At 46.3% G+C, this 14,068-nt stretch overlaps 1 protein-coding gene across 2 annotated transcripts in view; it reads left to right on the plus strand.

The window, feature by feature from the left end:
* Positions 1-14,068, plus strand: part of LOC138265903 (inositol polyphosphate-5-phosphatase A-like) — a 350,243-nt gene that overhangs the window by 317,428 nt on the left and 18,747 nt on the right. For both annotated transcript variants that reach the window (XM_069214078.1, XM_069214079.1), the window contains exons 12-13: positions 726-799; positions 11,310-11,421. In XM_069214078.1, coding sequence (XP_069070179.1) covers positions 726-799; positions 11,310-11,421 — 186 coding nt within the window. The remainder of the gene's footprint in view (positions 1-725; positions 800-11,309; positions 11,422-14,068) is intronic.

Below are 14,068 nucleotides of genomic sequence, written 5' to 3' on the forward strand. Positions count from 1 at the left end.
AGGGAGCAGTTACGACGCAGCGTAGGGGGCTGAGGCTCTGCACTCTGGAGTCGGGGAGCAGTTAAGACGCAGCGGGCTGAGGCTCTGCACTCTGGAGTCGGGGAGCAGTTAAGACGCAGCGGGGCGTAGGGGGCTGTGGCTCTGCACTCTGGAGTCGGGGAGCAGTAGGTGTGCATGCTGGTGTTGAGGAGCAGTGATCCTGCAGTCTCCCTGAAGGGGCACTCGCAGTGCACGCGGGAGTAGTGCATGCGCACTCTGGAGTAGAGGGGGATTGACCGCTCACTGTGGCGTCAGGCACACTGGTGTGCACTCTGGAGTCGGGAGGCAGTGACTGCTCAATCCGGCCTCAGTGATGGTGGTTGGGCCTGTGGAGCTGGGGCGCACTGAACACTGTGGGGTCGGGAAGTAGATACTGCGCAGCCTGGCGTCAGGGGCAGTGTCAGCGCTGTACGTTGGGAGCAGGTCCTGGTACTGTGGCGTCGGAAGGAACTTGCCCCTGAACGCCCTAGGATCAGAGCGTTGTAGCCGTGCTTTTTGGGGTCAGGGCCCAGACGGTTACCGGGCCTCTATAGTGTCGCGGGGGAGCTTGAGGTGGGGCCCGACCCCACTCCCCTTACTGTTTAAAGTGAGATAGATGTGCTATGGTGAATACGGTGCGAGGGGATAACAGGTGGGGCAGAGTTCAGGGCTTTGATGACCCCCCTCCCTTCTGTGCTTCCTTCCAGTTACAGGCCTATGACAAGGAGCTGCTGTCATTCCAGAACGTTCTGTTTGAGGAGCCGGTTCGTTTCCCCCCAAGGTATGTGCCATTCTTTAAAACAACACTTCAGCTTTTTTATTTATTTGTAGTATTTAGGTACAGAAGGGCAAACACCTAAGACATTCGATTCTCCTTGCATTATCTATCCATAATAATGTCTCATCACAAACGGGCTCACCTAACTTTGAAAAATAGCTGCGTTTCATCAACAGAAAATGTAATTGTTTAATTTCTCCCACAACCACGACGTGTTGACCGCTGGAAAAAAAGAAGCAAATATATCCACATTGTGTTTCCTGTGCTTATCATTTGCAATGTTTGACTTCAAGACCTTTGTTTTCTAAGTTGGGACTTCACTCAGTAAGTGGTGTGTAGGTGAAGAGAGAACAAAAGGGAAAGGGTATAAGAGCTAGTGCGAGAGAGAACACAGAGATTGATGCCCCGAAAATACACCCAGAGGCAAACATATATGCTCCGTTTGAAAGACAGGCTCTTTCATCCTCTCTTTATTTGTACATACATGAGGACACTCAATAGTAAATACTTGTTTACTTATATGAATGCAGGCTTGCAACACATTTGGAGAACTGTGTTTTACCTTTCAAATTGTTGTTTATAAAATTGTTCCCAAAAAATGTCACAAACATAAAACTTAAATAACAATGTAAAATATTTGAGTTTTGACTAACGTAATGTTAAACACTTACTATAGTAAGTGATAATGGGAAAGTGTGAGTACTACCACATGAGCTTTTTTTGTTCTCGTACATCATTTGTACCAATTAGTACAGCATAAAATAGAACAGATACAAGTGATTTTTAGGAAACCTACTCTTGTGATTAGAAGCGCCTCTGGGCGGTTGGGGCTTAATGCTCGTAAATGCTGCTGTATTGAGAGCACAACCTTTTAAATTCTTCTGTCAGCACTAGGTGTCTCATCATGTCTATCAACATCCCCAAGCATGTTATACTGCCTTATCTGTGTCTCAAGCATGCGTAAGAGGATGGAAAGTAAGATGGATGGACCTGGATCAAGGGAAGGCAATGGAATCGTTCCTATAGTCCTCCTTTACAGCTTCACTTAACTGAATACTGCAGATCTGGTGGTCCCTGAGGAGAGTAAAGACGTTCCATGTAAGAGTAAGTCCAAGTTTACAGCTTCTCAGAGTGATGTACTGACCCTGGCCGCTGACAGATCCTGGCTCCTGGTAACCTTATGATGAGAGCTGCACCATCATGGGTCCAGTATGATTCTTCAGTTTAGTTCCTCGGAGCAGGGTTACTTCAGATACCAGAGGGCTACTGAAATGAAATGTTTGGCATATAACACATCTCCAAAAAATATAACAGTGCAAGGCCATCTCTGAAGTTAGTGTGAGCAGTGTCTTTCCTCTGAAACAAGAAGAGAGAAGATTACAGGCATTAAGAGCCTGTCTCAGTACCCATGGATTGAGAGAGAACATCATGTGTTATTGAGGCTACTCTAAGCTCCGGCACCAGAAGAGATCATACCCAGCAACAATGGGAGGTGGTGTGATCCTAATTAGGATTTGATGCGGCTCAAGACATTATAGAGCGTTGTCTCACTTTAATTTCAAGATGGAAACTGGAGAAACATGGATAAAGGAACTATTACTGAAGGTCGTGTTGTCTCTGGAGGTGTTACCATGAACATATCCATGTGTGTCACAAACACAGCATATTTAGATTTCTGGAGTCTTACATTCGTTGCCTATTTATTGAACATTCATACCGGTCCTTTTAAAGCACCTTTCCCCGTCTGTGTTACGCTTTAATGCAACAACAGTTGAGTACCTTGTACCCGTTTGAGTATTGCATTGCACTCATTTGTCAATCACTAGTGGTGTCGCCTTTATTCAGGAGTAAATAATTCCCTATTTGGCAGTCCACAGTGAGATGTTCACTAACCCTAGTTTTGTTGTGTGCATTAAAGATTGCAGCATCCACCCTCCATATAATACCCATGCATGTGGATGAAAGTGAATCATTGGAACATTGCATGGTCTCTGCGGCATCTTGATTTGTCCCGGACTTCCAAAGGAATTCCCAAAATATGTGTACAATGGCGACAGAGCGCTTGCTGAAATTCTCATCCTTCTAGCTGGGAAGCAGTTTTTGACCAATGGCTGTGTGTCCGGGTTATGAGACACATAGGTATACATTTGTTGTAGAATATATTGTGATTTGATAGGGAACATCAAGCGTGATACGTTTAGAAGCACACTAATCTGCCCAGGTAGAGCATAGGCACATTTTTACAAATCCAAACACATTGTTTTATTCCTAAGTAGCACACTCAAGAGGATTTTGTTTTTCATTTCTTTATTTTAACTATATCATTTGGTTTGTTAGTAACGAATAGTTAACTTGTACATTTTTGATTAACTAGACTTAGCACAGGTCAGTAACATAGCATTTCCTTGATGGCATTTCACCACCACTGAGGTATCTAACATAGGTTCAGTCCAGTAAGGCGGCTTATGTTATTCCCCATTCATTACTCTTAGTCGGAAACTTAACCAGAAGGGGATACAGAGACGAGGTGCCTTTATACCATGACTTATACAACCCAAAACAGCCTGAATTTCTAGCCCTAGAATTGACAACCTCTTCACAGAAACAAGAAATAGCTCACCCCAAGTGAAATCACGTTAATATTCTCTGTGCTGAAAGTAGGACATGCATTCAAGAGGGCCTTTCATCAAAACTCAAAATTAATGTATGCCCTATTGGAGATAAAAATTAGAGTGGTGAAAAATGAGGCAATCCCATGTGATGCCAGGGATGATTACTACAGGCCTCTGCTTCTGAAGATACAGATGCACCCCCATGATGCAGTGATAATACTTGCACAGGTACTTAGCTACTTGCTGTAGATTATCCAGGGCCCAGAAGGACTTCCATCCCACTTTGTTTACCACACACTGTCAAAGAGAACTTACTAATACCTGGCCTGAAGTTTACATTCTCCTCCTAAGGTCTCTTTGTGAAGCATTAACCATCTGTTAGAGTCAAACAATGAAAATGCAAACACGAGGCCTGCCAGTGGACTAATTAAACTAAACATTTAATACACTTTTGAACAGTACCCTGCAGGTCAATGTTAAGAGGTCTAGTAATACTGTTGGTGGCTTCTTTGCATTTTTGAAAGTCCTAATGAAACTTGTAGTAACACTCAGATCTGGAAAATACTTAGACGACTGTCTGTATCACAGAATGTTAGCTTTTACGTCTTTTTGGTGGCACGGGATGTGACTTATGATGGTCTCCCTCTTCTCTCTGTTTTGTGTGATAGGGTGTTCTTAAGCGAAGGCATCAAAACCAAGAAAGCACTGCCTTACAAGCTAGTGCTACTGGCAAAAGGGATGAACAAACCTTTTCAATACCAGTAGGGTTACCTAAAGCCACATACTGCATTCAGCAACCAGTGTAGGACTATATTAACAGAAGAACCATATCCACCATAGGTGGTGCTGGTCACCAGTGGAGTTCCAATGTTCTGGATTCATCTGGTTTTTTTTAAGCCTGCAAAGGAGCAGTGATCCCCATTGCTCCTGACATCCCAAGGCAAGCGCTCTTTTACTTATAAAACAAGCAATATACAAATGGTGTCTTGTCTTTGCAGAGTTGATAGTAGCTGGACTCTATTGGTCTCATCTACAGGCAACTTTAGCTGCCTCTTGTCGAAAGACCTATTGTGGACAATACCAAATCTTAGTGTTGTCTTTGGATCAGCCCATTATTGAACATGGTTTGTATTGTATTACAATATTTATATAGTGTTTACTACCTCTATATGAGGCACTGAAGCGCTTATTTACCTCAGTAGCATGCTACATCATGTAGGGTATGTGGTTGGAACAATGTTGTGTTTGTTTTGATCCAGTTCGAGTAGAGTTTTCTTGTGTGTGCATACCACTGAGGTGTGGGTATAGTGTTATAGGACGAAGTGCTTAGCGGTTTAATTGATGAAGAAGTGTGAGATAGAGGCACGCAGTTTAGAGTTTTCAGTAAACTGCCCACTTTGAGGAGCTCTGCATATTCCTTTATGGTACTAAGCTTATGGTCAGAGCAGGCATAGCTTAGAGAGAGAAGTGATGGAAAGATCTGCTGGGATAGAGTTTAATAGTGTCCTGTATCTGATTGTCATTGTGCAATGTCAAGAAGTAGTCATTGTATGTAGATGGTTGGGACGTGTAGTGGTGGACTAAATTGAAGTCCTCTCTTGGCCAGCAGCATGTGGCAGATTTTTAAAGTTACCCATGCCCATTCAGTTGGTGATGGGTGATTTATTGCTGTGTACTGGAAAATTACTGGACGGTGGACATAACCCATAGCAGTTTTGTCTATTATGAGTTTGAGTGACAAACAGTACAAGGGAATTATTATACAGCTGTCTGAGCTACAATCAACTGCCCAGCCACTAGGTGTTATGTTATTAGAATTAATGTGGGGCAGGAGGGTTATTTATTGTATTGGAATTGTGTTTATATAGCACTTACTACCCTTGACGAGACATTGATGAATGTTACATCAGGAAGCATACTGCTCCAGAACCCAGGTTAGTATTTTTTTCATTGATTATTATTGTTGGCTATTGAGATTATTCTTGTGCTCTTAAGGAAACCATTCCACACATTTAGTCCCGTTTTCATGTGTTATATTGAATTATTAGGAGTTAGGTGTGATCTTTATTGGGGAGGGGTATGTTAATTCAAGCAAATGTTTGGTGGTATTAATAGATGAGATACAGAAGATTAGTTATTGTTAGTTTGTTAGTTTATGTGTATGCAAAACTGTAGAAAGAAACATGATGTATATATGAAATAGTGCTGTGTTGGGGACTTTATTAAACACTGTAATCAGGCAAACATCCCTGAAAAGGGAGCACCCCTTCAGCTATAACAGCTGACTGTTTAAATTAGTAGCTTGAACCATATATAGGCAAGTATTGAGCGGTTTAGACTCCTCTCAAATGCAGCAAAAACCTCATGATCATAGCAGTGCAAGAGAGTATACAGAGTAAATAATGGAAACATGAAAAAGGAGATTCTTACTATGATGGAGCAGATATCGTCTGATGTTCACCCTCAAAGATTGTCTCATATATTATTTATGAAAGGGAAGTGAGATCCATTTTGGGTGCCCCTGGTTGTGGCATGGCATAAGATGGGATGAGGAAAGCCTCTCAGACAGTGGAAGTGTATTGCCTGAATTCCTGCGCCTGAAGGATGGAGGTCAGGCAATGAAGCAAGCAGGATGTAGGACTATTTTAGCAGTTCCATGTACTTTGTTAGCAAAGAAGTGTTCTTGAGCACTGATAGGGGTGAGGGGTGAGACTGCAGTTTCTGCTGATCAAGGTGAGGAAGTTTCTGAGCCTGGATTACATTTATCTGCCCCTAATTGCTGCTTCAGGAAGGTTAGTGACAGCCAGGAACGAGATCTCACACTTCATTGTGGCCACATTTTGGGTGCCTATGGACCACCCCAGTGCTACTTGACATGAGAAGCATCACTCTAAACAAAGGGAGGGGCCCAAGAATGACACTTGAAGAACCAAATCTTTTCTACAACCTCTCACTTAAACAGCACTGTAGGGAAGAAGGTTATGCGTATGTTGCAGCGGGATATGTATCACTTGACATTTACTTGTTAATCTCCCATAAATTCTAACTAAACATTTCATTGGGCAGGGACTAATAATATCAGAAAAAGAGAACATTGGAAACAAATACTCTATAAAGGCAGAAAGTGCTGCCTCCTACAGGCATGTTTTCACATTCAAATTATTTTTAACTGTAAAGACTTGTTACGGGGGCGTGGCGAAGATGGCAGCAAGCTAAGGTGAGTTTCTGTGGCTCTGTCCCACCTGGGCCGGGGATCGGCGGTATCTGGGGCCCCTGCTTTCACCCCCCCACACAGCACGATCAACGCCAGGTGTGACAGCCGACAGGGGGGTTGTCAACGGTGCCAGTAAGCCTGGACCTGGAGCCTGCTCGGACACGCGGCTCCTGAGGAGGTGGGGAAGCAGGGCGCAACCTGCTGTGGCTGCATCAGGGCTCCCCCCGACAAGTGGACTGCGGGTCCCCAGGCCTGCGCTCTGGGGCTAACTGGCTGCTGGGTGCAAGGCCGGTGGCTTGGAACTGGTCTCGGCCCAGTGGCCTAGTGGAGTGAGGAGAGCGCTCCAAGGCCTTGCAAGCCTACTGTGCCCGAGGTACCACAATAAATTCCAGATGGGCACACCCCGCTGCTATCAACAGTTGGGCTGAGACTGGTCCGATCCTGGGCTTGGGCCTACAGAACAGCCGACCCCACACTGCATGCAATGCCGTGAAAGTTTGGGCTGGGCATATCCCCGCCACCCCTGAACATCGCGCATAGCGCTGGAATTGTCTGGGCCCCGGGGCAAGTGGATATGTAGACAGGGGAGCGACACTGTCCTGGTGCAGCGCAGAAGGGCACAGTTCGGCAGCCTAGAGGGGCTCTCCTGGGGCTGCCGTGCCTACCCAGCCGAGTGGTCTGACAGGAGCTGCACCATGCCTGGATGGACCCCCCCACCCCGCACAATATGTCTGCCGACTGAGGAGGGGTCGCCTGGGAGCGCGATCACCGGGGATGCCCCCTTCACTCCCACCAGGGCACAGGCCTTAAGATACTCCTGCCCCCATCTAAGTCCCCTCTGGTGCAACACAGGTGCATTTCGGATGGGGGATCTCATGGGAGTACGTAGCGCATTTGCTGGCGCAAGCATAGCAGCACTACGCTGGCCTGCAATTGCAAATATCACAGGTGGCCCAATTGCTACATGAACTCTCCCTAAATCATGAAGCATCCAATTTCCCTGTGTCTCTCCACATACTGATCGGGCCTGTTGGGAGTGGTGGGGGGATCTGGAGCCCAGCAATACTCCCTGCATGTAGGATTACACAGCAGTCCCCCTCCACGGACCTTAAATCCTACCGCAGCAACTTGGATCACTACTTAAGGTGACAGATTAGTGGGCCTGCTTTGCCCCTAGAGTAGGTCGCTGGCAGACAGGATTTGAACAGAGGCTAAACCTGGGAGACCGCTGCTACTTCTTAGACCATGGCCACCTCGAAACACAAAAAGGAGCAATCAGTCCGGGATATGAAAACTAAATCCACACTGGTGCAACATAAACCTGCAGACAACACCACCCAACCTTCACTGCAGATCAACAACAAGGGGGTATCTGACAAAGAGCTTGCCCCGGTCACAAGGGGCTTTCTCATGTCCTTGTTAAAGATGGATCTTCAGGACCATAGGAAAGATCTTTCGCAGAAAATGTGGGACCTTCGCTCAGACCTCACTTCGATTGGGAAGCAGGTCTTTGGCCTGGAAGACAACGAGATAGTGAGAGACAAGGATGTTGAGCAGCTACGTCAAGGAATCTTGTGAGTACCGGAACAACAGGACAACTGCGGATGCTGACCGAGGATCTTGAAAACCGCTCTCTTTGCCATAACATCCGTGTCAGGGGTGCTTCCACCAGAGCTGAAGGAAAGGACATTAGAGAACACATTACAGCAGTCTTTTGATCGATTCTAGGATGGGAGGACAATAGAGATATCCTGCTGGATCATGTACATAGGCAAAAAAACACAAATGATGGACAGAATGCGGAGCCAGTCAAACATTCACCCCCAGTCACAGATCTGGGTTTAATCCATCAATTATTTTGCTCACCGTGCCACCCAAGTTTGGAACCAGCCATATGCAAATCAGTCTTGACTTTGTTCCCCATGGGAACAGTCCAGCCCGAACTTCCAGGCCAGGTCCTCCCTGGACCGGAAATAAGCATCTTGGGACCAATTTCAGAGTATCACCCTTCATCAGCCAGATTAGCTTGAATCCAGTGGCACAGTGAGCCCGGGACCCACGTCTTGGTATACCCGGCCCACTTACAGCAACAAAAGCAAACAAACACAAATGATGGACAGAATGTGGAACCAATCAAACATTCACCCCCAGTCACAGATCTGGGTTTAACCAGTCAATTCTTTTGCTCACCATGCCACCCCTGTTTGGACCCAGCCCTATGTAAATTAGTCTTGTTCCCTATGGGAACAGTCCAGCCCGAACTGCCAGACCAGGTCCTCCCTGGACCAGAAACAAGCATCCTGGGACCGGTTTCAGGGTATCAACCTTCATCAGCCAGGCTAGCTTGAATCCAGTGGCACAGTGAGCCCAGAACGCACGTCTGGGCATACCCGGCGCACTTATGGCGACAAAAGCAAACAAACACAAACTGGAATGGCATGGCAAGCAAAAAACTAATGGGATCAGGACCAGAAGGGAAGTCCCTGTGTGGTGTGCCAGACTGAAGCTGACATAGATGCCTAATGGTGGCTTTTGTTCCCCACAAAAGGACTGAGCGAGCGCAGCACTGCCAAGTGATTTGTTGTTAGATTGGAGCCTGCCTGGAAGATGAAGTGATGCAAGAGAAGCACTGGGGCTGCCTCATGAAGATTCAAGATTGTTGCCTTGAGGCACTGCGTGCCAAAAATAGCGCGCAATGTCTGCTATGCTGAAGAATCGTCATCGGTGGATGGGGGTCGAGAGAGGTGTGGCTGTCGCACTCAGGCAGAAGTGCTTCGCACTCACCGGAGTGTTGGAGTCCGCTACACCTTGAATCAGTGTACCCACCGGAGTGAGTCGTGATCTGTTCCTGCTGCGACCCTCTGAGCAATGCGCGCACGACCTCCTGAGAAGACTGCAGAGAGTGGCCTGGAGGCTCCTGTTGCTGATGAAATCCCACTGCACTGGAAGGGCCTAAACTGGTCACTCGCTGCTTCTGCAGTTTGGTGAGAGACTTACTGGGACTGGGCCAGGGAGACAGAGTGCTCAGACTGGATCAGAAGTGTGGGGGAGTATGAGCTGCACCCATTGATCTACTTTGAATGCTGAGGGAGAGGGAGTCCTAGAGAAAGGGGGACCCAGGAGGGGCAGGCGGAAGACTGGTAGGCTGAAGGTACTAAAGCACAGATGCCTGCTCCAGTGAACTGAGTATTTGAGCATTATTGATTGTGTAGTGTAATTCACTGTTTTCTGTGCAATAAAGCACTTGTCATTTCTACAAAGAGAAGCACTGGACTGGACATTGATCTTACTGTGATGCTGTGGGGTTGGTATTGATTCTTGAGCTTGAGTAAACCCCCACACTAACCTCCCTGAGAAACCTGTGACTTCTTTTCCTCACTATTACTGAGATTCATGTGCAGAAAGGGTTACACTTGGCCAGGTTTGCAGAGCCACAGTAGAGCAGACTCACGCAGCAGTGGAAAAAGGCATCAACCCCCACAGTTGTGGCTCAGTAACTCCTGCTTGCCCCTTAGCCTCCTGACCAAGGGTCTAACATAGTACAAAAACGAATCTGTATTTGTAAATGCAGCAGGAACGTCTATGAAATCTTTACGTCCTCACTTACACTGCATGCTTTAGGGAACTACTCTTTTCTTTTGTTTTAGCACTCCATGGGAGCGTAGATGTTTCTTGCTCCCTCCACCTTCATACTCCTGCCCCAGTTCTCCATGTTGCGGTCCCACCCTCCAGACTCCCCCTCACTTTATTCTGTTTCCCCACTCCATCCAGCTCTGCTTTTCTTTTATAAATAACATCATCCACCATTCATCACCACTGTTTACCAGCAGCATTTGCTTAGCTTTCCTCACCTACATGTCCCTTTGCTGCACCCGCGCCCCTTCCCATTTTTTAGTTTTGATTTCAAGTTTTGAAACATTTGAGGAGGGCCTAATGCTGTAATGTTCTATCGGCCACTACTTTTTTAAAATGCTTTTTCTTGCACATTTTTTTTAATTTACCACCCCAAGATGGGCATCCTCGTCTTGGTACAGTATATTACAAATAAATAAAAGAATCAGCTGTGTCCTGACATATGTGCTTTCATGCGTAATGATGCATGCATGCATATATATCATCATCCTTGGACCACCATAGCTTCATGACGCACTAGTTAGCACGCATGATGACAAGTATGCGCATCAACATCATTGTGCTTTTTTTCTGTAAAAAGCATTGGGAAGGCCAATAGTTTTTCATAGACAAAAACAAATGTCACGGCCTGTTGGCTTTCCAATGCTTGTTTTTTACTCCTGTTTTGGAGAACACCTTGGATGGTGGCAGTGAGAACAATTATGTAACTGGTAAGCTCATATGTGAGCAGCCTTCACTCAGCTGGAATGTTATGAGAACTATAGTAAGACTTTAGAATGCAGTACTTTCACACATTCCTATGATATCATGAGTTCCTTTCAGGTGGGGGTTTTGAGAATGTCTCGCAACTGAGATGGTTCTAGTTGCAGGTTAGTTTCCACTGATCCAAATCTCAGTTTCTACATCTTGCAGTACACTCTTTTCCCCTTTATTTATCTCTTTAAGTGCTGCACTCTGTTTGTTAGTGTCTCTCTCCTCTTGTTGTTGATGCTTTCCAGTCATTTACTATATTCCTGTCTCTTTGGTACTCAGACTCTACTATTTCTCTCCTCAGTTACCCATATAGTGAAGATGACACTAAACCTACTGAGTACGAGAACACTCGCTGCCCATCCTGGTGCGACAGGGTCCTGATGTCTTCTAGTGCCTACAGTCGCCTAAAGGAGGTGAGGATGCTTCCTTGCTACTGTACTTTCCTGAAACTAATCCTATCTGTTGAAGGCATTCTGTCCTTCACTTTCGGTACCACTTTGTCTGTCTATCCCTGTCTCGCTCCTGCTCTTTTATGACATTTAGGCCCACATTACAAGATACATGTTAAATTTAGATCCCAGTGCAAACAAAACTTTGCACATGGATTTGAATTCCAAGTTGTGTGATAATTATAATTTCTCCAGTATTGGGGTATCTTTCATAGATTCACATGCTTGAATCATTCCCCGTCGTCGAAGTGGGAGTCCCACGGTACATAGAAAGCAATAATTAGAGATGTTTTTTTTTTTTTTTTTTTTTAAATCAATAGGAAAAACACATTCAATTGTAGAACTATTAGCCTCTTTAGAAAGAGCCCAAAATTCAGCCAATCAGGCGTGACCACCCCTTTAGAACCCTCAGCACAGAGGCTCAGTCTCTCAGATTTTCTACCGCACGTCATGTGTAAGGGAGTCTCCCTGAGCTCTGCTCAGTTTTCTATCTCTTCAAGAGAAAATCTTACTAGTTTTCACTTTTGCTTTTACTGTAGTATTTTTCATCATGTCTACAGTAAGAAAAGGTTTATTTAGACCTTGTGGGACCTGTGGAAAATTAAGACTTCACTGTGAGGACCCTCACAAGGAATGTATCTACTGGCTACACCCAGAGCATAAGGTCAAGGACTGTAAGATCTGCAGGACCTTTCCCAACAAGACTCTGAGGGACAGAGAAGCCAGACTCCTACTAAGGCTTCAGAAAAGAAAGGCCAGAGAAGCCCTTTCTGAGGAGGAAGAGAGTGACACTTCAGTGACCTCAAAGAAAAGGAAGAGGTCTGAGGAGAGCCTATCCCCCAAGAGCAGTAAGTCAGCTAAGAACCTGCATGTATTTAAAGACAAGCCGGAGGAGCAACCTTCTACTTCCAAGGTAAAGTGTGGTAAGGTTCACTCAGAGCCGTCCACACCTGCTTCCTCATCAAGAAAGCCCAAGAAGCCTTCAAGTTCACTGCCACCGTCGGCATCCAGAAAATCTACACCGTCTACGACACCGTCGACGAGCGCTTCGTCGACGGCAGGCCTTCCTTCGTCGACGACTACAGCGACGGCCACGTTTACGGCTCCTTCATCGCCGATGATCGTAACTTCGTCACCACTGTCACCTACGACGATAACGTCAGTGAGTTTGAAGTATGGTCCATCGTCGGCTCACACCCTGAAGATCATAAAGAAACCGTCAACGGGTAAGAAGCTGAAATCGTTACCGTCGACGCACTCGTCGACGAGTAAATTTAGAAAATCTCCGTCGATCTCACCGACGAAAGTACTGACGACGCACCCGTCGACGACAACCCCGTCAGCGGCAGCCCCGTCGACGGAAAGCTTGTCAACACTGGCACCGTCGACGGCAACTTCGTCGACGCCGACGACACCGATAGAGGCTCCACCGACGACGGTTCCGTCGACGCCTACACCGTCGACGAAAACACCATCAACGAGTGCTCCGTCGACGGCGGCTCCGTCGATGACTCAATTTGGAGCATCTCCTTATCTGCCGCAGAGAATTCTTCCTATAAAGTGCAGGTCTTCTATATTACTTCCATCGCATACATCGCCCAGTAAGGTCACACCAGTACCTCCGCAGCATCTATTTGCTGAGGAAGATGATGACGACGATCTTTATTCTGATGATGGTTTCTTTCCGGTGGCACGTAGTCCATCTGAACTACGCATTAAGTACCAGGAGGTGGACGAAGAGGAAGATCTCCAACCTTATTCGGACCAGCAAGATCAAAGTCACCTACAGCTTCAGGGACAACAAGAACAAACAGTTCAGATGCCTGTCTCGTTAATAGCCAACCTTCAACAGATGATGCAGGATTATTATTCGAGATTTCCTCCACCTGGTTCTTCTACCCAGGTACAACCTCCGCAGACAGCAGTCTCCACCCCTACTAGACCATCGGAATTTCCGGATCCTACTACAGCACCTTCTTCTGCACAGGATATTGCTTCACCTTCATCCGAGGAAGAGCAAGAAGAAGGTGAGATTCAGGACTCCGATTCACTCATTCCAGCATGGGATGAGTATCAAATCCAAACTCCATCTCCATCTACACCGCCACCAGTGGACTCTCCACCGCAAGATATTGGTGGCTTCCATAGTGTTATGGAAAGAGCTGCGAAAAGATTTCAGCTGCCTATTACATTGAAGCAGTCAGACTGTTTTCTGTATGATTTCAAGGAAGATACGAGGAAGTCGGTAAGGGCCATACCCATTGTTGACTTCATTTGGGAGGAAGGCCTAAAGGTCATGCAGACTCCATCCTCCATTCCCGCAGTCTTGCCGAGACTTGAAAAGAAATATAATGCACCGGACAATTCTCCAGCATGTTTGATTAGCCACCCTAAACCGGATTCGGTCATATCGCAGGCAGCTCAGAGGAGGTCCAGGAATCCATCGGCGGCATCTCTGTCTGCTCCCCCAGACAAAGAAGGACGTCGGTTGGGAAGAAGTTCTCAACTATGGCGGCCACCACTGTTAGAGCAGCAAATTCTCTGGCGATCCTAGGGAGATAAGATCGCCAGATGTGGTCTGACATGTCACAATTTATAGACATGTTACCTG

Source organism: Pleurodeles waltl, chromosome 11 (genome assembly GCF_031143425.1).
Source record: "Pleurodeles waltl isolate 20211129_DDA chromosome 11, aPleWal1.hap1.20221129, whole genome shotgun sequence".
Taxonomy (NCBI): domain Eukaryota; kingdom Metazoa; phylum Chordata; class Amphibia; order Caudata; family Salamandridae; genus Pleurodeles; species Pleurodeles waltl.